This window comes from Triturus cristatus, chromosome 10 (assembly GCF_964204655.1).
Source record: "Triturus cristatus chromosome 10, aTriCri1.1, whole genome shotgun sequence".
In the NCBI taxonomy this organism is placed as follows: Eukaryota; Metazoa; Chordata; class Amphibia; order Caudata; family Salamandridae; genus Triturus; species Triturus cristatus.
The window spans coordinates 1066606942-1066631853 of NC_140593.1; the positions used below are offsets into that span (position 1 = coordinate 1066606942).

The 24912-nt window shown below is 44.0% G+C and overlaps 1 protein-coding gene across 1 annotated transcript in view; it reads left to right on the forward strand.

The window, feature by feature from the left end:
- Nucleotides 1–7619: 7619 nt before the first annotated feature.
- LOC146796571 (uncharacterized) overlaps nucleotides 7620–24912 on the forward strand; it is a 464924-nt gene continuing 447631 nt past the window's right edge. The window contains exons 1-2 of the mRNA XM_085629207.1: nucleotides 7620–7738; nucleotides 22741–22803. Coding sequence (XP_085485333.1) covers nucleotides 7710–7738; nucleotides 22741–22803 — 92 coding nt within the window. The 5' untranslated portion in view covers nucleotides 7620–7709. The remainder of the gene's footprint in view (nucleotides 7739–22740; nucleotides 22804–24912) is intronic.

A 24912-nucleotide genomic window follows, 5' to 3' on the forward strand; every position in this document is an offset into this window, starting at 1 on the left:
TACTATTCCGCTATCCAACATTTTCCCCACTGTTGCGCTAACTGGAGTGGTAATAGTAATGTTTACTCCTCCACTATCCAACACTTTCCCTACTGCACTCAATAGAGGGCAAAATGTAAGTTTAAAGATTATTAAATATTTTAATGTTTTAATTTATAATATAAGTTTTTTAATAGATTTTATGTTATAGGAGTATTTTATATCACTCCAACTCTCTCCTTCACGGAAAGCAATGAGCTGCACTCCAAACAGTGAAATTAAAATGATTTTATTCGTTCCTCGGCAGTCCTGACGTGTTTCAGTCGTCATCGACCTTTCTCAAAGGTTCCGCCTTGGCATCAAATAGTTACCACAAAGTTAATTTCCTCCCTATTTCAAAGGTTTTGGCCCCCTAGTGGACATCCTTCGGTGGATACTGGCAATGCATCCTGGGATTTGTGGTGCTGAATTGAACCCTCCAGTGGGTGGTGCAGCAAATTTTCATGAATTCAACAGGAGTAAAGTCAGTTTTAGCTTCACCGTTGCTCAGTAGCATACCTACTAAGAAGGTTGCATGGAGACCATACCAAAGTTAGTCTTCGGTGGCACCTACTGACCATTTTCGTTTTCACGAGCATCCAAGGAGGGTTCAATTTTGGGCAGTAGCGGCGCGCTTTCTGGCGGTGCGTGCCTCAGGCTGCACAAAGCCACCTGAACATCACTCCAACTCTCTCCTTCATGGAAAGCAATGAGCCGCACTCCAAACCGTGAAATTAAAATGATTTTATTCGTTCCTTGGCAGTCCTGACACGTTTCAGTCGTCATAGACCTTTCTCAAAGTTTCCGCCTTGGCTTGTCATAGTTACCACAAAGTTAATTTCCTCCCTATTTTAAAGGTTTTGGCCCCCTAGTGGACATCCTTCGGTAGGTACTGGCAATGCATCCTGGGATTTATGGTGCTGAATTGAACTCTCCAGTGGGTGGTGCCGCACATTTTAATGATCTCAACAGGAATAAAGTCCGTTTTAGCTTCATTGTTGCTCCATAGCTTACCTACTTTGAAGGTTGCATGGAGACCATATCGAAGCCAGTCTTCGGTGGCGTCTACTGACCCTTTTCGTTTTCACGAGCATCCAAAGAGGGTTCAATTTCGGGCAGGAGCGGCACGCTTGCTGGCGGTGCATGCCTCGGGGCTGAACCAAGCCACCTAAACATCACTCCAACTATCTCCTTCATGGAAAGCAATGAGCCACACTCCAAACAGTGTATTAAAATGATTTTATTCGTTCCTCGGCAGTCCTGACACATTTCAGTCGTCATCGACCTTTCTCAAAGGTTCCGCCTTGGCATGTCATAGTTACCACAAAGTTAATTTCCTCCCTATTTCAAAGGTTTTGGCCCCCTAGTGGACATCCTTCGGTAGATACTGGCAATGCATCCTGGGATTTATGGTGCTGAATTGAACTCTCCAGTGGGTGGTGCCGCACATTTTCATGAGTTCAACAGGAATAAAGTCTGTTTTAGCTACACTGTTGCTCCATAGCATACCTACTTTGAAGGTTGCATGGAGACCATACCGAAGCCAGTCTTCGGTGGCGTCTACTGACCCTTTTCGTTTGTATGTATGTTAATATATATATATATACTTGTAAATTTTTATATATTTATAAAATAAAAAATAATAGTTTATTAATTGCTTTAAAGTAAATATATATATACATTACATTTTATACATGTGTGTTTAAATATATTTTTAAGTACATTTATTTCTTATATTTGTTAAAATATATATTAAATGTAAATACATTTTGTAAAGTTATTTTTATTATTTAATATGTTTAACATACATTTATATAAATAAAAATAATAAATATTTTGTACATCTATATTTTTTACATCTATATTTTTTTCTGATATTTTTATACTTTCCATTATTAATATAGGATGTCGATATTTTTGACATCGATATTTGTTTATGGGGATATTTTGTGTGTCGTTATTGTATCTGTGAACCCCACCGTGTTGCTGCAGCCAGGCATCCCAATACTATATTTCTAAAGTATGACAACAAAGGGTGACACCAGAATATAATCAGTAGCTTTTGTAGCAGCTTCACCCTGACAATACTTTTTACAAGTGTCCCCTGCCGCCAGCATGTAACTCTACCTTTCTCTAACTGTTGCACTCTCTTTCTCTACCTCTCACTTAAATACCCAAATAACTCTGTCTCTATATACCATCTTGCTCTCCCTTTCTATCACTTTCGCACTCGCACTCTCTCTCTTACAAAAGTAAAACACATTTCCATTGCAACACATATAGATCTAAAAAAGAGACGAGTCCTCTTTCATTGCAAATGCTTGTTATTTTAGGAATAAAAACCAGTTTAGCGAGAGAAGATCTTAACTCTCTCCACGTGGCGTAGCACCTGAACCTATTTGGAAGGTATAAGGGACTCGAGCCATGCAAAGCTTTGTGCATCATACAGAGCTCCTTAAATTTAACTCTCTCGGCCACCGGCAGCCAATGCAGATCCTGGATCTTTTTGAAGACAGAGCAAAATTTAGACAGCTTTAGAAGTAGCCGAGCTGCTGCGTTATGTAGAGATTGTAGTTTAGACTGAAGTTGTTTATTTAACCCTGAATAAAGGGTAATAAATTAATCTATCCTAGCTAGGATCTAAGCTACCACACCATTTTTTGCAGCTCAGGAGGAATAAAGGTGAAAACCCTTTTTAGTATCTTAATTAACTAAAAACAAGAAGACTTTATGCAGTTGAACTGACCTGAAAAATGTAAATGCTCATCCAATAAAATTCCTACATTTTTTACCTTCTGGACTGGAGAGGGTAGTGGGCCAAGGTTCACATGCCACCATGCGTTGTTCCAGAACAAAGTTTTCCTCTCAAACAGAATGACCTCTGTCTTCTCTGTTTAGCTTCAAACAATTTTCCTGCATCCAGACTGCGACATGAGTCAAACAGTTCTTGAAATTGTTAGCCACTGGTTCTCCCTCTTCCGGTATGATACGATTATTGCATATCATCTGCATAGGAAATAGCCGAGAAACTAGAGGATTGAATAAGTTGCACAAGGGGAGTGATATTAAATATTAAAGATTATGGGAGATAAAGGAGACCCCGGAGACATCCCACATGGCAGAGAGAAAGCAAGAGATTTAAAATTGTTCATCTCCACTGTTTGTTTCCTATTGGTTAGGAAGGAGCTTAATCGGGCAAAGGCAGGACCTCCTATCCCAAATCTCTCCAGCCGGTTGATAAGAACCTCATAGTTCCCAGTTTCAAACCTAAAGGCACTATGCATTTGGATTGACTTTGATAGTTAGCTAAGCCTGGTGTGCTCTTGAGCAGGGGCAGCCAGCACGGCGAGCAGGTGAGGGTGGGGTGGGTGGGGGGGGCAGGCCGGCGTGCGGGGGTGTGGGTTGTGTCCTCTGGCTGCATTAAAAAAAAGAAATGAAGCTTCTTTTTCTGCTCTCCTGTGTCCAACTCCAGGTCGGAACAAGAAGCAGGAAACAAGCAGCCAGGCTGTCCCCCCGAAGCCAATCACAACTCTCCAATGGAGCGTTGTGATTGGTCTGAGTGCTGTGACAGGCTGGAGGGGTGGGCGTATTCTCCGTGCAGGCTGCAATTTAGAACGGGAGTATGCATGACTGGTTTGGGCGACAGGAGAGGGTCGACCAAACAGTCATTGTGCACTCAGGAGTGGGCAAACCACTCCTCCCCTGCCCTGCTCCGTAAGCAGAGCAGCAACGCCCTCCCGACCGCTTGCAAAAAAAAACAGAATATTGTATTAACTAAATGTTATTACCATTTTATGTTATCTCACACTGCGAGAAAGCAGTGTGGCGACGCTCCTCTGCCATAGCGGAGGAGCTGCCACTGCTCCTGAGCCCATTTTGAGGCATGTATGTTTGTGACCCTCCCACTGTGCTAGTGGTTTGATTTGAAGGCTTTGACCTTAGGTCTACAGCTGTCTTTGAGCTATCTTGGGTGACATTCCTGTACCGTCAGAGGTGGTGGCTAGGCTGACTTTTCACCTGTGCTCTTGATTTTGTTTGCACTGGGGTATGGCTTCTCTTAAGGGATGTACCTGCTGCCATATAGGCCATTCTGGCTTTTTTCTTGTGTCACTGGCCGTGGGTTCCTGACTGGCAGCTGCCTTTGGCTAACTTGGTTTTGTTGCATCGTGAGTGTATGGTTTTGTGGGTGTCACCTGCTTTGTTGGCCTGCACCTCTGGTTGCTGGTTCGGCCCTCTGCCTTTTGGGCTTCTAGTGTCTTGTGTGAGGGCTTTGATGGCCTTCTGGGCTTGCCCTTCCTCCTTTGTATAAAGACCTTGGCCTTTTTGGCTGGCTACCTTGCTGCGGGACCAATGCCGGTCATGCCTAATTTGATAGATCATCATGTTATGTTATGTTATAACAATTTATATAGCGCAACAGCTGCCCCAACAAAGGGGCGTCCCGGCGCTCCTGACAAGGACTAAGCCCTCAAGACACCTTCCAACACAGATTAGACTTTGGGGAAGAGATGGGTCTTAAGGGCCTTCCTGAAAGGCAGATAATGCTGAATAAATGCTGGGAGAGAATTCCACAGCCTGGCTGCCTTACACCTAAAAGATCTACCGCCTGCCCTGGTTTTCTTAACCCGTGGCACCTTCAACAGGTTTTGGCTAGAGGATCGAAGTTGGCGCGTGGGCTCATAAGGCTGGATCAGGTCTGTTAATATCTGTGGAGAAGCCAGCTTCCATGCCTTGAAGACCACACAAAGTGCCTTGAACTCTATACGTCTTTCCATAGGCAACCAGTGTAGTCTTCGAATTGCATCCGAGGCAGAGCTAGATCTACGTAGACCTAGCAACATTCTAGCCGCAGCGGTCTGGACTCTCTGTAACCTGTGGACCTCAACCTTATTGGCCCCCAAATAGAGAGTCGAAGCATAGTCCAGCCGTGACAGGATTGTGGCTTGAATAATCAGCTGTCTAGTAGGGGCATCAAAGAACTTAAAAATAGACTTAAAGCTCCTAAGCAGACCAAAACATGTGCCAGCCACCTTCTTAGTCTGGGTTTGGTAGTTAAGATTGCTATCTACCCAAATACTGAGGTTTTTCACCACCGTCTTTGGAGGGGGTGCATGTCCAAGGCTCTGGGGCCACCAATCATTACTCCAAAGACCCTGGTCTTTCCCCGTCAGCAGAATTTCCGTTTTCTCAGCGTTTAGCTGCAAACAGTTGATGGTAAGCCAGTCCGCCACTGCTGCCAAATTGGTGCAGAAGCGGGCGGCGTCTAGGCTATTACCCCTAACGGTATTGCTAGACAGGGCTACCACCAACTGTGTATCGTCAGCATAAGAGACAAGGGTCAAACCACGGCTGTTTGCGAGAAGAGCCAGTGGCAGCACGTAGATATTAAAAAGCAAAGGGCTCAAATATGAGCCCTGAGGTACATCTTGTCTCACCTTGAAAGTCCCTGAGGAAAACGGGGGCACAGAAACCTCGAAAGTCCTATCCTCTAGGAAGGATGCCAGCCAGCGTAAGGCCAAGCCATTGATCCCAACCTCCTCTAATCGTCTCAGCAAAATGGCATGGGACACGGTGTCAAATGCGGCACTCAAGTCTAGCAGAATTAATGCCGCAGTGTGCCCATTATCCAAAGATGCCCAAAGATGTTCTGTCACGGCCAACAGTGCTGACTCTGTGCTGTGACCAGGGCGAAAGCCATTTTGCGAGGGATCCAAGATGTTATTAGAGGACAGGAAGTTGGAGAGCGTGGCATTGACATATGTCTACAGAATCTTCGATGCCCAAGGTAGGCGGGAGATAGGCCTATAGTTCTCAGGACGATCTGGATCTAAGTTGGGTTTCTTTATTAAAGGCAGAACTTTGGCTATCTTCCAAGCAGTGGGCACGATTCCTGTGGTCAATGAAGTATTTAAGATGTCACACAGAGGGCCCTGAATTGTAGGAAGAAGCTTAAGAAAATGACCTGGCCTAAGCGGATCAAGGGGAGAACCAGATTTTATTTTAAAACATCATGATGTAAGGTCTGGGACAGGAAGTGTTTTACTGCTAATCTCATCATTATTCTGATTGTACTTCCTAATCCCGGGCCTTACAACCCTCACTCTGTCTGTTTGGCATACCTGGGATCAGCCTTGGAAGTCAACGCAAAAGTTTTCTGCATAGACGTGCTGCTTTATGGTCACACCAGGGGCCCGATTCACAGAACTAACTTAAGACAAAATCCTAAACTTACTACCATTTTGGTATTCACAGAAGGCACTTACTCATTTTGGTATTCACAGAAGGCACTTACTCATTTCGGTATTCACAGAAGTTAGGAGTCCTAACTTTAGGACTCCTAAATGCCTTCTGTGACTACCGAAAGTCTTAAAATTAGGATTTTTCTCAGTTTAGTAGTAGTATAGTTAGCACTCCTAACTTTAGGACTCCTAAATGCCTTCTGTGAATACCGAAAGTCTTAAAATTAGGATTTTTCTCAATTTAGTAGTAGTAAAGTTAGGACTCCTAACTTTAGGACTCCTAAATGCCTTCTGTGAATACCGAAAGCCTTAAAATTAGTATTTTTCTCAGTTTAGTAGTAGTATAGTTAGGACTCCTAACTTTAGGACTCCTAAATGCCTTCTGTGAATACCGAAAGTCTTTAAATTAGGATTTTTCTCAATTTAGTAGTAGTAAAGTTAGGAGTCCTAACTTTAGGACTCCTAAATGCCTTCTGTGAATACCGAAAGCCTTAAAATTAAGATTTCTCTCAGTTTAGTACAGTAAAGTTAGGAGTCCTAACTCTAGGACTCCTAAACTGAGAAAATTCCTAATTTTAAGACTTTCGGTATTCACAGAAGGCATTTAGGAGTCCTAAAGTTAGGACTCCTAACTTCTGTGAATACCGAAGTGAGTAAGTGTCTTCTGTTAATACCAAAATGAGTAAGTGCCTTCTGTGAATACGAAAATGGAAGTAAGTTTAGGATTTTGTCTTAAGTTAGTTCTGTGAATCGGGCCCCAGAAGTTTAATCTTTCTTTTATTTTTTTTATTAAGCACTAATATGCACTTCTGGGTGTTTTCGCCCCTTATGGCATACTAAGTCATCAAAGCAAGATCATGAACTTTGAGCAACACCTAATACACATCTGACTTCCCAATCATCTAGCATGTTCTGCTTCTCACCAGGGCCTCGCAGGTACTCTTTCCTCTTCCTCCACTCCCCGGCCACCCTCTACTTCTACCTTCTCCTTTACTTCCCGCTCATCTTTGCACTGCCATAATGTACTGTTACAGTTGCACAGTGCTATGTTGCTTTAGAGCTAGGTTTGTGCTACTTAAAGCCATGTACACACGCCTATGCAAGTAGGTAGGTAGCATTCTAGACAACAATAGCGAGAGTTCTGTGGCATGTAGATACCACATCTTTTCTGGCATAAAGCCTGGCATTCACAGAAATTCAGTGAAGCCTGGCATTTTTTCTAGCATACAATGCACAGGGCGTTGGTCATAGCGTGTAAATCATAAAGTGACAAGAGAAACGCCCATGTCTGGTTACAATGCAGCTCACAAAGGACTTTACATTTCACTGTGCTGATGCAAGGACCCGCAAGAAACAGCAACAGCAAGTTTACATTTACAAAATTGCCATGGTTTACCACAGTCCCACCTAGATTAGAATTTAAGAAACTGAGCCTGGATGTGAACCTTGAACATGGAACCTCATCTTTCCGCATTGTGCATGTGAGTAGTTTATAAACCCTTTCTGTTTTCAGTACTGAATTTCAAATCTGCAGAATTCTTAAAACTTAACTGTTGTGTATTGTTTTTCCATCGCATAACAAGTAATACAGGATCAGATGTACAAAAAAGTTTAGTTTGCGATTCGCTATTTGGAAATCTCAAACAGCCATGTACAACAGTGTCTCAGACACTGTTTGCGATTCCCAATGGGTCGCAAATGAACCTGCTTCATTAATATTCATGAAGCAGGTCACAATTTGCGACCTATTGGGAATGGCTACAATCACAGGGATGGTGGCCTGCTGGGGCCAGCAGACCACCATGTCTTTGATTGCTTAAAGGAAAATGGGCTCCATTACAAAACTAAAAATGAAAAGTTTTCTGCTCTCAAAAAATGTTTTCACCCACATTCACAAATAAGAAGGGGTCTCTTGGGGACCCCTTCCTGTTTGCTAATGGGTTAATGCCTCCTCAACGGGGATGGTAAATTATGAACGCTTTGCGACCCCATTCCGGTCGCAAAACATTCATACTTGCCAGTGCTATTCGGTATTAGAGAGGGAAGGCCTAAACACGTACCTTCCGAGTACCGAATCACAAAAGCAAAATGCGTTTCTATAACAAGTTACAGAGTCGCATTTTGCCTTTTGTACATGGCAAAATGCATTTTACCAGTTGCAAACGGCCCAATGGGATCGAAAAGGCATTATCAGTTAAATTAGGGATTAGATGGAAATTGGCATATTTTCTTTATTAAATATTGTCAGTTCCAGATGTATTATAGAATTCATAAAATAATCCGGACTATCATAAGCATGTATATCGTTCGTGTAGTGGGTAGAGAAACATGATAAGTGAATGCCTGTTACCAACACATTCAGTGTTAGTTGATAGGGATTTTTAGGATACAGTGTTATCCTTGGTGTGTAGGAGCACCTGCATAATTTCTTTCCAGTTTCTCCGCTAACTGTACTTCATTTATGATCAGTATTATACACAGTTTCTCTGCTGTAAACAATACATCCAAATCCTTTAGCCATTTCTGCAGCTGAGGGCTATAACAAAAACAAGGTTCCTTCCAAAACAAGTGCTATTTAAACAGTAGGACACAGAAATACAATGATATCTTTGTTTATATGGAGATGAATTCATTTCATTTACAAACCAAATTAATGAACCAAAAGAATGAAAAACATAAGTGGAGAAAAAGACCGAGGAAAATCAAAAGATTTCCAAATCTCAGGCATATTAATTTGTGTGGCTAAAAACCACATGAACAATCAAAGAGCCACATTTGCAAAGTATCTTTGCTCAAAAAGAATACAAGGTAAACAAATAAGGTCAAGACACTCAAGTCAACGACGTTTCGATCTGTGCTAAAGTAGGGGGATTATCATTAGGACACAGAGATTATGCCTGAGAATGTGCCTGGTAGAAAGACTAGTTGGTAGTTGGACCTGCATGTGGAATGTCAGGATAAGTTTGGAATTGCAGTTAGATGGTGTGGAGCAGGACCCGGAACCGCCAGCCGGTGGAGTATCGCGGTTGCAAAGCTATGCCAATATATATATGTACATACAAGGTGGCAGGAAGCTCGTGAGTCCCATTCGGCTCCTGTGAGGGGTTCCATGAAAATATCCCCGGTGTTTTTAAATTGATGTAGAGTCCGAAATGGCCCGTGGCCGGTCTCAAAGAAAGCTAGGCCATATGTTTGGTGGGACCGTGGCGGTCCCGCCAAACATAAGGATGCCTCTACAATGCCGCAACACCGCCAGGGAATGGCGGTTCCCTGCCAGCTGAGGCAGGGTAGTGGTGGTCCCACCACCCATCTTGTAATTAGGGTGGTGATGAGACCACCGCAACCCTGTGAGTCTGGCGATCTGTGGACCGCCAGACTTGTAATCAGCCCCATACAGTTAAAGGTGTAAGACATTGGATTTGACACACCTGCACAAATACGATTTTTACTCAGACAATGGATCTACATTTGGAAATAGAATATGGATTCTTGAATGTGCTGTTTTTAGTGGCTCATGACACTGTCCATAGTAATGAGGATAGCAGGCATCTTGAAAACAACAACATTTGAGCCAAATATTTTCAGAATGAGAAAGACTGTGCTCTCGACTGATGAAGACATGATTCACTAAGAAGATTATTGGAACAAGACAAAGTGGAGAGGCAATCATTGATCATAAGAAGTCTCTTCTACTGACAAAACAGCACACCATTCAGCAGCAGATATGTACTAATGTCTTGGGAAACTGCAGTGTATTACTATAGTGCTTTAGCTGTGTGATAAATCTATTGATATCTCACCTGTCACTTCTGCCACTTTCAAAGAGCATTGATAGGGGACGCATAAAGGGCACTAGTGTATCTTTTCCCATTGATCGTGGATAGTGTCTCATGTCACCAACCCTGTAAAGTACATGGTCATGCTGAAGTTCCTCTCCAACACAAGCAAAGTTATGGAATAGTTGCTAGGTGACGTCATGTCACTGAGACACCACTGTCCAGCCCAGAGGATTCCCATTTGAAGTTGAGCCAACTCGTTACCCTCTCACTGAGTCACCCTCTTGGGTGTCACAGCTAGGAGCTTCTTGTCTTACTTCACATCCCTTTCTATAAATGTTTTTGTCTCATGACTAGTGGTCATTATACCAGATATACCATCAAGGTCTGCTGAAAATCCTTCATGGGTGTGGATTCAATAAAATGCCGGGTATAATGACATCTCTGTCACACATGCGCACACATCCACACACCAACACACCCCCATGACATTATCATAGCTTTCCCTCTTTATCTTCAACAACTCTAAACGGCTCCATCCTGCAGCTGAAGTTGAAGGGAAGAGCAGGGAGTGGAAATGACTAAAAGTAAACACTGCTCTTAATTGCTTGTTTACTTTATGTTATTGCTTCTGCTGCCAGGCCACCTGAGACCAGGAGTAGTGAGGGCAGGGCCAAGGGAGCAAAAGGATAAGCAAGACAGACCGCCTGCTCCCCCCTCTACTCCTGATTGATGCTGGGGAAATTATTCCATTTCCCATAAGGATGTTTGCATTCATTAGTACTCCAAGCTTCCTCCAGGATGCAACCGTAGAAAACTCAAGTGGAATGTTTAAGATCTGTAATGGGTAATGGAAGGGCTACAGGGGCTTCTTTCATTGCCTTTGCTACACCCCCAAAAACTTCCACAACCAATCAATTAAAGTAGATGAAAGTCTAGCAATCTAGTTTTTCTGCATAACATTTTAGGGTTATTTAGATAAGACTGATAATATTGGGAGTAAACAGCCCCTCTGCCACTGATGAATTACATGGGCTTGCAACGGTTTGTGCCTTGTCAAACATTATTTATAAAAACAGAATAACAATAGTGTTAGACCTGTCAGCCCTTTGGGTGGTCCCTCCTCGTCATTATTTATTTTGTCCCACTTTTGCCTCAAACCCAGTTAGTATTTTTCCTTTTTGGGAACCACCAGACTTTTTCGTATTGATGCAGATTCAGGGAGCCATTTTATCTACCCCTGGAACTTCTGTCTGAGGGCCTGGAGCACAAAATGGAGGCCACCTGTGACATCATCGGAATCTACTAGAACCTTCTGCAACATTCTGGAACCCTGTGACAGTTGGAGGCGGTTTGGAATGTTGGGAAGCTAAGCCAGGGTTGACAGTTGGAGTTGGCAGTTGGCACCTGACTAGTGAAGAGAGAGGACAGAGAAACAGAAGGAGGAAGGAGTGAGGCAGCAGGGGTGGAAACCGGTGCTTGGAGTGGGGTCCAGAAACCCACCCTAGATGCTAGTCCCTACTGACCAAGCCCAGCCTAGTGCCCTGTTTGGGATAAAGACAGAAAAATCATCTTAAGGACCTGAACAGCCGGAACAGGCCTTAAAAGAGAAGAACAGCAAGTTCCTAACCTGTTTGGTGGAATCCTCCTGGAGACCCGACGTCGAGTAGCCTGGAGACCTGGAGTCCGAGGTGGAGAAGCGGCGCTGACTGAAAGCAGACGTCGTACCCGGAGCCGCCAGAGGTCGATAGAGGGCGCCGACGGAGGTCGTGGAGTCACCGGAGGTCGAGTAGAAGTCACCTGAGGTCGAGGTGAGGCGTCGACGGGGGAGTGAAGTCCGCCCTCCGGAGTCGCCGGAAGCTGAAGTAAAGCGCGCAGGAGGTCGGGAGTGGAGATCGCACTCCGGAGTCGCCGGAACCCGAAGTGGAGCCGACGGAGGTCGGGTGTGGAGGTCGCACACCGGAGTCGCCCGGAAGCGGGGAGGCCGTGATCCTGTGACGCCGGAGCCCGACATCGAGCCGAGGCCGCCCAGCGTCGTCGATCCGGAGCCACCTCACGGCATCGTCCCGGCGTCAGGTAAAGCGGATCGACGCGATATCGAACCGAGGCCGCCCAGCGACATCGAATTGGAACCGGCCGACGGCATCGACACGGCGTCAAGTGGAACCGATCGACTCGTCATCGAACCGGAGCCGCCCATCGACGTCGACCCGGCGCCGAGTGGAGCCGAACACCGAGAAAAGGGCAGTAAGTGGTAGAAAGGGCATCTGAGGCCCTGTGGAGCCCTAAAAGACCATTCTAGGGGCTAGAGGGGTGTTAGGACCAACCTGAGAGTGCTAGGGGGGGTAAACTGAGACTGGTGCAGGAACCTGTGTGAGGGACTGTGTAGTTGGTGAGCCAGAACCTTAGGTGTCCCTCATTCTACCTCAGCTTAGGCCCCAGCCTTGACCACACTAGGTGGGACATCCCCAGGCCACCCCAGTGACCACAAGCTGTACTTGGGCATGGTAAAATCAATCTACCTCATAAATGTGATCTGATTTGCAATTGTTATTGATTGCTTATATTATTTATTGAAGGAGTGTTATTTATTGTCTGATTGTATTTATTCCTGCCTGGTATTTATTATCTGACAGTATTTATTTGCCCTATGTATTTATCACACCTATATTTATTCCTTGTGTATTTATGACCTAGTCCTATTTATTGCACCTGTAAAGTGTTATTATTTAATTGACCTGCTATTTCCTGAAGAAAATCCTTTTGTATTGTATTTGTGACATAACCCTGCAACTAAGAGAAAATTAAGATAAACACAAAGAGATTCTTTCATAAATTTTTACGGTGTAGTGTCGTTTTTGGAACGGATGCACGCATGGTTATTGTGTGGGTATAGTGTATGCTTAACACGGTGCCTTCCTTACCGCTCGAGCCAAGCTACCACAGCGTGTCTGGGAGAACACCACCACCACCCTTCCGGTGTGGGAGTGGGTTTTTCTAACAAATAGAAATAGTTTTAAGCCTGTTTTAGGTTGAGCTTCAGCGCGCATGCGGTGTCTGCGAGATCTTCTGTACTCAATACAAAATACTTTTTTACTGCCTCCTGCTTACCATAGGTTCAGTCCAGTGTCACTCTTCTTGGCTACCTCCTAACTTGTTCACTTGGCCGATGTCTCACTACCGTTTAAGGCTGAGGAGCACCGGCCAAGTATAGTTTCCTTACGCATGCATTCCTTATCTAGCCTTTGGGAGAACTCTTTTTTTTGTTGTGAACTTTTAATTGCATTTTCACACCAACCAAAGACCGGTACATACAAACCAGAGTCACTGTAAGAAAAAAAAACCCTCCAATACATACGTGCATTTAACATAGTGTCTTTTACCCCATGGTGGAATGGGGTCCACGCTAAGAAGTACTCGTTATACATTACCTAGGCAGTGATGAGAGACCAGATTAGAAATCAGGTGTGAACAGACTCCAACAGGGAGCGGGGGATGGAGAGATCTAGAACGTCACCCCTAAGGTGGAGAAGCCAGCCCCTCCGCCGTCAGCTGGGCCATCAGCGCCCGTCTGTCTCCGGAGTTCCACCGTTGGGGAGATGCAGATGTCCCCTCTTTACCTATTCCAGTTCCTCCACTAGTGATCCCATTTTTTAGGGCAACTTCGACCTTTAAATACTGACTTTTCAGCCACCATGACAGTATCCATGTCCTTTGCCCAGTCAACCATGCGTGCCCAATGTCGTGCAATATTCCGCTTTGCTATATTGAGACCTATAGAGGCCCATGACTGTTCGGCCTGTGTGTGGTCGGACGCCCCCCAAATGTTAAGTAAGCATAATTGGGTAGACAACTCAAAGGATTTACCTTCTGCCCTCTCAAGTTGGTGGGCCATTCTCGCCCAATATTCCTGGATATGCGGGCAGTCCCATAAAATGTGAAAAAGGTACCCTCTTGATTGCAATGTCGAAGGCAGAGTGGATCGGGGCGCCTACCTAGCCGGAACAGGCGTTTGGCATCAAAATATGCTCGGTGGGGGATCTTGAGCTGGAGCAGTCGCAGGCACATAGGGATGGCTATTTCTCGAGGTGAAGCCAGAGTGTCCCGCCACATGTCTTCCTCCATCCCTCCCAAATCTCTCTCCCACCCCACTCTAAGTTTCAACATCGGGTCGGGGCGCTTGTTGACCTGCTTCTTGTAGGTGAGCGAGATAGCCTTGCGGTCCATGGGGTCCAACAATAGGCGGTCCTCCAGAGGGGACGAGTCGGGGAGAGGACTGTCTCTAGGTAGGGCCGAGGACACCGCGTGAATGATCTGTAAGTACCTGAACGTCTCTGACGGAGCCAGTTGATACTTAGCTTGGAGCTCCGGGAATGATGCTAGCCTCCCCTTAACCCGGATATCTCTGACCGTGGAGATTCCAATCAAATCCCACTTGTCGAACCCTGGACAAGCGCTGAGACGACCTAAAACATCGGGCTCCCACAGGGGGGTTGCCTTCGTCAGGCGCCCGCGCCACCCCAATCTTCAGGTAATTTGATGCCAAATCTCGACCGTGCGTTCCATGGGGCCTGTTAAATTAAGTTTGCTGGGGTTAGTGTAAAGGAGAACTCTTTTTTTTATTATTATTGCTTTCCGCCTGTCGTGGACTTCTATCGGCACCACCACCCTGTCTCCTTTTTAATGGTTAATTTCCACTACCTGGGAGTGTCGTGCAGGAACACATAGCTCTGTGGTTTTCTGTTAACAAAGGTGTGGGGTTCAGAGCTGGCGATGTGGGCCGGAGTACTTGCCCAGCTACTAGCCATGTGCCTGGCAGTCATTATGAAAATGGTGGCTTTAGGTATGACAGAAGGGTTGAATTTGGTGACACTGCAGGTACTATGCCCCAGCTGTCTGAGAGGCGGAATTTTTGTCACTAGCCCCGGCTGTATTCCAGCAAAGATACTGCAGGTAATTACCCAGGTCATGAACACCCCATCCTTACCCAAATAGATCGTTCCGTGCTGAAGTACGTTCAAATTTGTTTTCTGTATATCTTTCACAAATAAATAAAATAATGTGCCTATTATCCTAATCACCAGCATCTTCTTTTGCGCCGGTATTATTTCGGCTGAGCTAAATTGTGTTAAGTGGTTCTTAAAGTCTGGATAATACGTTTTCCACCAGACACCACAGGACTCGAGCCAATGCTGTTTTGGCTAATAGAGTGTCACCAACACATACATTTATGGACAGGTAGACAAGCACGCTCACAAACACACAGGCACACCGACAACAAGCTCCACACACAGTGTTTCATGCCAGGTCTTCCTAAGAGGGGACTGATATCTCTAAAGTTTATTCATGTAACTCAGAATTAAAGCACTGGGATCATATCATGAACAGAGGGTAGCAGTGCAAAAACTGGTGTGTATGCGCATTCAGTTGCACAGGTGCAGTTGAATTTCTGTAATTTTTCCTCCTTCAGCTGTTACTATTTGCAGGAGATAGTATTCTACATCTCACACCGTACACCTTGGATATTAATTTCACCTGAGCACCATATTTGCAACATAATACATATCTTCCACGCTGTGTGTGCATGTATTACTAATACAGGTGCGCTTCATCTGTTTTTAAATGTGTAACTGGAATTGCAGCCTTTGAACTCCACTGCACGCTGCTCTGAATTCAAAGAAACCTTGCTACTAAGCCGCATTCCCATTCAAGTCATTAAACCATTCAGTCCTCAGCTCCTCATCAAATTGACTCCAAATTTGACAATCACAAAGGGCTCCAGAGCAATTTTACATTTCATAATTTTTTATTTGTCAAATCTGACATATAATTAGTGCCCTACTAACTTGTGCCTGCTCACTTAAAGGTTACTGTTGGCTTATCCTTTAGAAATGTTTACTCTGCAAGAGCAAAGTAATACATATGTACATGGCAGGGATAATATTCACACAATGGTCCATTAGTTCCATAGCTAGAGAGACGAGGTTAATATTGCCACATAAAACCAAACTATACCACATAGCATCAATCCACTTAAATCCACTCCACAGCATACCAGACAATTGCAATCCACATAATTTCACTCATCTCCACACATTTCCAAGCCACACCAATCATCCCAACACTTTTCAATTACACACTACATAATTCAACCAGAAACCACATACTACAGATCAACAATACAATTACATAACCAAGCACATACATGAAATTCACACTACACAATTCCGTATTACACCACAAAATTAAACAATACACCACATATTTAAACTCCACCACATAACACTCCACAACAGTACCATACCACATAATTACTCTCTATAACACACAATCCAACTTCACATAATTCCTATATACTAAATACCACAGAATTTCTATACCCATAATTCCACTGCACAACATACCACATAATTCCACTACAAACCACATACATCCCCTCCACTCCAAAACACATAAGTAAAAGACATTCACATTGCCAATACCTCCAACTCTTGCAAATGTGAGACCTATTGCATTGCAAATGCTTGTTATATACCTTGCCCCCATTTCATGTTCTACACTCACTCTTACCACTAGGAAAAGCTGGTGCCAGCAGTAAGTTCAAATAGCAAGCAAACACTATTTGCAGTTAGGTTAGAATACGGGCTAATGCAAATATGCAATTTATGCCAGTTTTGCATTACCCTGTGTGTCTAAATAAACAATTATGTTTAGTTTGGAAAATTTATAAAGGCAAATGATTGACTTTTGCAGTCGCTAGTGTGGTGTGAAACATCCTTCATTGTCAGCACCCTTGACAAGTTGCATCATCATGTACACTCCTTGGCACAGTGAAAGTCTTACTTTAATCTGGGCTTCTTCCCAAACTCCTTGCTTGGTCTCGACAGTCACACTGTCTGATGAGAATACACCTCATGTAGTACTGCATTCAATTAAATGAGGAGAATCCCAATTTAGATTGTGAGGTAAAAGATGCTATGCCACATAAGTGATTCCTTCCCAAAAACCAGTCTTGTGGGAAAGTATGGCATGTGAGAAAATAATATTCCACGTAAAACATCCATTCTGGTGTTCATGACCATTTTGCCATTTGTCCTAAGCAAATGCCTAAATAGTCAATCTTTTAAGTCTGAAGTTTGGGCTAGCCTGCTCACATTGGAGAAGGACTGAGACTGATTTGCATACAGCTGGGTTTAGTCTGAGAAGGCATGATGTGCAAAAGAACGATGGGTTGAAATGTTACCCAAAGCGATTGCCAGTGGTTAGACTTATTGCAAACTTCGTCCTATTGCCTTGTGTGTGTTTTATGTATCGCTATGCACAGATGTGGGTCCCTTGCACACTGTGCCATTGGAACCAAGGTACACCAAATTGAAGAGCCCAACCAGGGCAAAACTGGTCTTGGGTTGCTTGTTTTTCGATTCAGAGAGGACTTGCCTTGGCAGTTCGGGCTGGACTATTTCTGATGGAGTAGGGTCAAGACTGATTTGCATATAACTGAGTCTACTCTGCGGTGGCATGGCGGGCCAAAGAACAATGGTTTGGAATGCTATCCAAGAAATTGCTAGTTGTTAGACTTATTGCAAGCATCCTCCCGTCACATTTTGTGTGTTTGATATAATGCGTGGAAGCCTGCAATATAGGTAAAATTACTCATCTCTAGTTTTTGCATAATGGTCCTGCTGTAACATCACTAGTAATTTGTAATAAGAAAATAACAAAATTGCTCTCTTTACTGTAATAACTTATTACAACTGAGTTGTGGTATCCGGTGTGTCACTGCCTGCTGCTTCAGCCAGCTGACAATGTGAAAGGAAAGACACAGACCAGAATCACTCCTGCTGGTTAAACAATGAAACTAAGAGCTAGCTTTTCAGCTCCAGTGAAATATTTTTTTAGGGAAATGAACATTGATTACCAAAGAGGAGACTTTTAAGAGAAAATGTTTATTGATTGAATTGCTTGACTTCCTTACATGGAAGCAGGAACCTAACTGCTTCTTAGTACGCATTCTACAGCCATTGTATACTGGTTTATTTTTTTCCTCACTACAAATTTCTATCATAACAAAGAACATAAGGCCCCAGCTTTAGGCTTTTTAAAGGGAATTGTAATATGTAGCCATGTAGTATCAGAAATTAGGGGTCCAGTTTAGAGTGCCAGACAGGAAAGTCTGCGATATGTGTGGCGAAGTACCCTGTAGTGCCAAACACTCAGTCCGACTGTTCTGAGTTGGGCAGACCGTCATCTGTCCAACAGTGGTTCCCCTGCTGGTTTAGGCATTTAAAAGCTTCTGCTGACAGGCTGACAGAGTAGCACCCATTGAAGTAAGGACATCTAACCAACATCCCTATTTAGGGTGGATGATCTGATGTATTTTTTTCTCTCTGACACTGCCAAAAAAAACAGTGTGTATCCATCAGAAAACAAAGATAAATGGCCCCCACACCCTGAGCGAAAACTCCTAGGGTGTAGGGATCACTAGTTTTTAGGTCGAGCCTGAGCCAGTGCGCATGCGCTGCTCTGCGAGGCTTCTTGTAAGTACTCTAAACTACTCCATGTGGGTCTGACTCCCCCCCCACACATAGGATTGGCTTTTGCGTGTGTCTTTCAAGAATGAAAGCACGCAAATGGGTAAAGGCGGGTGCATGTCCCACCTCTTTTTGTAATGTTGACTCCCACGGCGTTTTGCTCTCAGGAGCGAGCAGCGGCACGCAGGTCGGCAGCTGCATTCCTGTGCCTGCCCCAACCATTACTCCTGAGCTGCTTGTTTTCATTTGCAGCCTGTGCTCCATGTTTGCACCCCCTCCCACTCTTCCTTGTTTGTTATTATTTGTAGCGCGGTCCGCTTTCACTTTGGGGACTGCGCTTGTTTATTTAATTAATTTTCCATGCGATTTGCTTTCACTTTTGCGGCCGTTCTTGGTTTTTTAGACAGTTGTAAGTGTGTGAAGGGTGACTTGGTTGGAATGGTCTCAGTTTTCGTTTGCATTATGTACTTTTTGTGTTGGTTGGTTGAAACTCTTCGTGAGATATGACTACAACATGAAACACAACAATGCCATTGCTGAATACCTTTCAGGAACAGACACGCCTATTACCCTGTAGGCTGGGTGGTCCTGAAACAAAACGTATCACAGAACACATTCGCACTTCTATTTATGGCTGAAGCGCAGGTGTTACATCCTCCCTCGCAGTCTTCTTACATTAAACGGATTTGTGTCTAACAATGATGCCACTGTCGAGGGCAGGCCTATTCCCTAGAGCGCTCTCCGCACTCCTGAGAAAACGCTGCAGGGACCCGAAAACAAATCGCTTCTTAAACTGAGCTTCCCCAGAATCCTCCAGGTGTTCAAGCGCTTAGCGACATGTCTGCTGCATAAGCCGGGGCAGCCGCTAGACCGGCCACGACCTGTCCCGGGGGGTTAATGGGCTTAAAAACAACCACTGCCCCAGTCTAACAAAACTGTAACTCTGCAAGGTCCCAAACTAGCTGCAATCATTATAGCAGGTTCGTAGGTATGTGCAGTCTACCTCTCGGTGCAATCCCTCTTATAAATATCACTCTCTGATACTACTGCATATTATCGCTACTCCACCCCCATGCTCAAGCCTCTTGTTAATTTTGAATGCTGTCTTTTTGTTTTTAGTGGCAGTTGGTAGCATATCAAGCAGGACTTGCCATGCTACTGACTTTGTCCCACACCTTCCATCCTTTGTGGCGTAATAATGTGGCATCTTCTCTTATTACTAAGGGGCACTTGCGCCTTCACTAAGCATGTGTAGTCACGTGGTATCCTCTACTTTTCGTAAAGGGCAGCATTCTTTATAAAAGTCTACTGGGACAGTGGCAGTTACCTGCACGTGAAGCAGGAATTGCTGTACTATTGACACAGTCCCAGCCCTTCCAACCTTTACTAGGCAGTAATATGGCATTTTCGCTTTTTGCTGACAGGCTCAATGCAATGGATGTTCTTCTTCCGTTCCATCCACCCTCTCATCCCTGTTTCTCCCCCTCCAGTCCCTGCTTCTTCTCACCCCTCGTCTCTCCCCCTTTCGCTATTGCCACCAGAATGCCAAAGCCAGAAGCTGCCCATTGGCGAGACCTATTGGCTTTGCCAATGCTTGTTTGTTTTCTGATGAAAACCAAAAACGTTTAGTGCACAACTGCTTGAAAGACAGCTGCGATGCATCACACTTACAGTGCTTTCAGAGGAAAAGCCATGACGGTGGTTTCTCTGAAGGCAAGGAGAGCCCTTATGGGTCGGCGGTGATCTCTAAATATGAGATCAGGGATCCCTGATCGGTGACAGGCCAATGCTGAAGTCAAAATTAGGCCCTAAAGACCTTTTGGCGTATGTTAAATGAATATTGAAAGTCACCATAAAATGTTGTGCCCTAATAAACGTACTCTACCTGATTCCTTTTTAGGTCGAGCCTGTAGCAGCGCGCATGCGATGCTCAGCGAGACTTTATGTAAGGGCTTCTGAAAGCTCACCACACGCTCGTGCATGTGTTTTTTTTGTGTCATAGGCTATTGGGCTTTGCGTGCTTCTTTCTAAGAAAGACAGAACACAATTGGGCAAAGGCGGGCTCATGTCCCGCCTTTGCTCCGCCCACGGCCTATTGCTTGCGGTTACCAGCACGGGCCACATCTGTTTTCAATTATCGTGCATAGATGCATGCGCGATAATGCAAAACAGATGTCTTGCTGTGGCGCGCGCGCACCACTCGCGGACTTGTTTTAGTTTACCTCGCGCGTGTGGATCGCCCTCAGAGAGCTTTTGTGTTTCCATTGGCAACCGTTTGTCGGCGTCAAGATTGTTTCCCAGACAGCCATCTGCATCCTTAGAATTCTCGTACTGTCTCTCTTAATCTGCAGCTACTGAGCTGTATCCTGCATGGGGGAGGGGTGGAAAGTATTTGATAGGGGAGGGGGGCTCATTTTGAATGCAAATATTTTATGCTCTCTTTGTGATGAAAGAAACAAGTGATTGTTGGGTGGCATGGAGCCAGCGAGGCCTGCGAGGGATAGGTCTGCTGGTTGAGCTGTTGGGATCTGTGTAACCTGAGGGGTAGATTTTGTGTCCGAGGGTGAGCTCTGTGTCACCCGATGTGACCTGTGATTTATGATTCTACTGCTCTGCGACTTGATATTCTGAGACCTGGATAGCTTGGAGCCCGATTCTACTGTCAAACCTTTTCAGACCCGGGGTAACTCGCAGACAGCTCTGCTTCTGGGACCCTTCAGGCCGGTGTAACCCTAAGGCCAGCTCTGCCGCACGAGTTTGTAAGATTTGTAGAACCTACAGATTGGCACTGCTCGCTGATCCTATGCGATCTGCGTATTCCGGAAGATTGTATCTGGGGATAACATTGCTGCCTGGCCTGTGTAACCGAAGGGGCAGTTGTGCTGCTTCAACCTGACAGACCCGTATAACTTTAAACCTAGGTCTGCCTAATAAGACCTCAGCCTGGAACATCTGTGGGCCCGAGGGAAAATTGTGGAGAAATTTGAAGCTCTGCTTAACCGGGCAATAGCTCCGTCGTGTGAGCCTGTCAACTTTTTATAACCCCCATAAAAACTCTTTCGCCTGCCTGCCCTACCAGGATTGAGGCGCATTGTCGGTGAATCCCACGAAGGGAACTCTGGAGAGGTGTTTTTTTTTTCTTTTAATAAAAGGAAGGTGCCTTTAACACTCTGGCCTAACTTATTTTTCTCCTTTAAAAATTATATTAAAAAGGAAGTTCGTTCAAATAGCAGTTTTTCGCCTCTTATCTCCACGGCGGTTGCTATGTGCCTCCGTCGCCGCAGCCCACTTCGCGCCACGGCATCTGCAGTTTCCATGGCAACTCAGTGAATAGACTGAGTGGTGTGACGTGAGCAGGTAGAGTGCAGGTAAAAAGAGCCTAACAAGCATTGTCATAGCCAATAAGGCTCGCCTTTGGGACCTTATAAGTGTTTAGTTATCCAGCACAATATCCTTGGTGCAACAAAATCAACTGTTGCATGGCTAAACACTTATAAGGTCCCAAAGGCGAGACCTATTGGCTATGCCAATGCTTGTTATAGTCTTAGAGCTCCTTACGGACTGGAAATATCCTTATAATGACTGGCAGAGCGTACTTTATTTCTTTCATTATGTTCAGTGGTTTACTTGTGTACAATTTATCAATTTGTATTATAGGAGAAAATTTAAAGACAAAAAGGCAAAATAACCCAAACATGTGATCTAGTAGGTGACATAATACAAAGAAATAGTTTTACAAGCCACTATAGAGTCTTGACTGCCCATCCTGGCATCAAAGTGTCAGAGTTTGCTCAAAGTTGTGTGAGCACTCCAAGTAAACAGACCGATTTCTAAAAACTAGTTTTTAAAATTCTTTTTAAAGGATTTATAAATCCTAATGTTTTGTGTTGCATAAATAATAGACGTATTAAGCTGTTTTCAAGAGTGGAAATGGAGGCTTGACCATTATGTGATCAGAATCACAAAGTGTGGTGAACTGGTAAAGTTGTACTAGAACAGTCACTATGGTAGCAGCATGACATCTCCTTAAGCCATGCAGTATTTTTTTTTCCTTGTTTGACAACCATTGTATAATCAAATAATTCTGAATAGTAGCTATGTATCTGCACTGTTTAAGACATTCTGTGTGATAGGTTGCATTTGTCTGCTTATTATCAGTGTCTCCTTGCTGTACAGATGGTGCTTACAGACAGCAATTCTCTGTTCTATCGTTAAATGGACATTTCTCTCTTCTGAAAGGTAAGGACATTTAAAAAACACATTTACTTTTCGTCTGACTCATTACTCAGTACTACAGAAGGGAAAGGGATGACAATTTGTTGGTTAGCCTCCTTCTTCTTTGCCCTAGCTCTAAGTTACTGAATACACGACTAGTGTGGTGTGGACCCTTGTTTAAATGTATAATGCCTATATGAGCACCGCAGATTATCATCCAACATTCCAGATTCACTCGTCAATTTCAAAAGCATACACTGTAAGTGCATTTGAATTCTTACTTTAGCACACTATGAATGCTCATGGACTTTGCCTCCAGGTCAAGAAATTGTTGGGTTCTAACCTATACTCTGTGTATATATATGCAGAAAGTTACACATTTCCTTATATTTGTTATTGCATTATATGATTTTAATTAATCAGACAGTGAACCATTACGACTAATATGTTTTTCCTTTCTTTTCAAATTAATATTACTTTGGCTTATTGTAGGTAATGTCTTTGAACGTTGTTCAGGCTATCCACTCATTCATATTGTAGGATAAAACGCATGCAAACATAATGCACCTTGACATTTATATTTGTATCCCCTGAAAAAATTTAAGATGAAGGGAAGCTAAGGTTGATGGGAAAAGGCACCTGCCCAATAGGATAAGCTTCCTTTCGTCCATACATAGCACACCATGGCCCATAAAAGTGAAGGAATTCGCTCTGAAGGGAACTGTGCAGCAGACTAGGTTTCATGAGAAGTAGTGCAAACCTCTAAGGTTGCTGCTGTAATTTGATTTTAAACTAAGATCGATGCGGTCGTTTTTGTAACAATGCAAACAAGGTTGAATAGGGAAAAACGTCCTTATGGTTTTCCCTCTAAATATTTTTACACCCTTTACTAAAGGTAATATTCCTATGGTTTTTATACTTGGAGTAGGGGATAGGCATATTCCTAATGAGCAAGCGAGGTTAGGTCTGATAAAGGCAGCTTGTGAGAAGATAGCTGCTGCTCATGCTGGAATTAGAGCTTGAGTATCAGTGCTAGAGCAATGATACTGGTGGCCCTATTCACCAAAGCAAACACAACATTTGTGCAGCAGTGCATTATTCATCAGTAGATAAACATTCTACTTTTGCAAAACTAGCACAGATTTCTCTTACTATCTGTAATAAAGCCTCTGGGGTATTGTTTCTCAATGTTATTGGTCAATCCCAAGAATTAGTTGATATACATTTATATTGGTTGTGGTTGGTTCATGCTCTAGATTCCTTTCGATTTGGCCACAATAGACTGTCACTGATCGAGTGGTTATATAATGATCTGCTGTGCCTAGTAGCAGTGGGAGGAGTTGATACCTTTCATTCATACAATAGTCCTGTATTTGCCACTAAGATGTTAATGGATGTTATGTGGGCTCTGGGGGTACAAACGCTACATTGTCATTCCTTCTGCACATAATCAAACGGGGACGTAGAACGTGCCAGTGGTACACTCAAATAAGCCTTGACCGCTAGGGTACTGGATACAGGATTGAGCTGGCTGCATAACCTGCATCAGGTTCAGAGAGCAGTAAATATCCTGCCTAGAGGAGTATCAGGCAATCATTCTCCATACAAGATGCTTTTTGAAGTACCAGTATAAGCGCTGATCTTGATGTCCCTGTAAAGGTGGCAATGGCAAAAAACACCTGATTCTTTAATTCAGTTTGCTCTGTTGCAGAACCTAGAGCTAAATGACCTAATGTGAAGAATTCTGAACTCTGCCAATGACAAATAAAAGGTTCCAAAAGCTGTTGATGGGTGGCCTCCCAAAGTGGGAGAACAAGTGGAAGAGAAGATCCCCAACAAAGAAGTCTTTGGCCCAATTTACTGTTATCCCCCAATCTGCTTGTGCTGTTTGTTCACTATTATCATCACTTTTTTGCAGTTAGATGGGTGTTATGTACTCTGCACTCTTCAATGCACTGTTCAAAGATTTGTTACCTTGAGTGCTAATGCAAACATTTGCTCAATAGCTAACATCATCTGCTTCCTGATGAACCCAAGGTAGCCTGGTATGCTTGTCTGGTGCTTATTTGTTCAACTGCCCTTACAGGAGGTCCTGATTATTTAAAAGCCTTTGCTTCCTGCTTCCTGGTATCC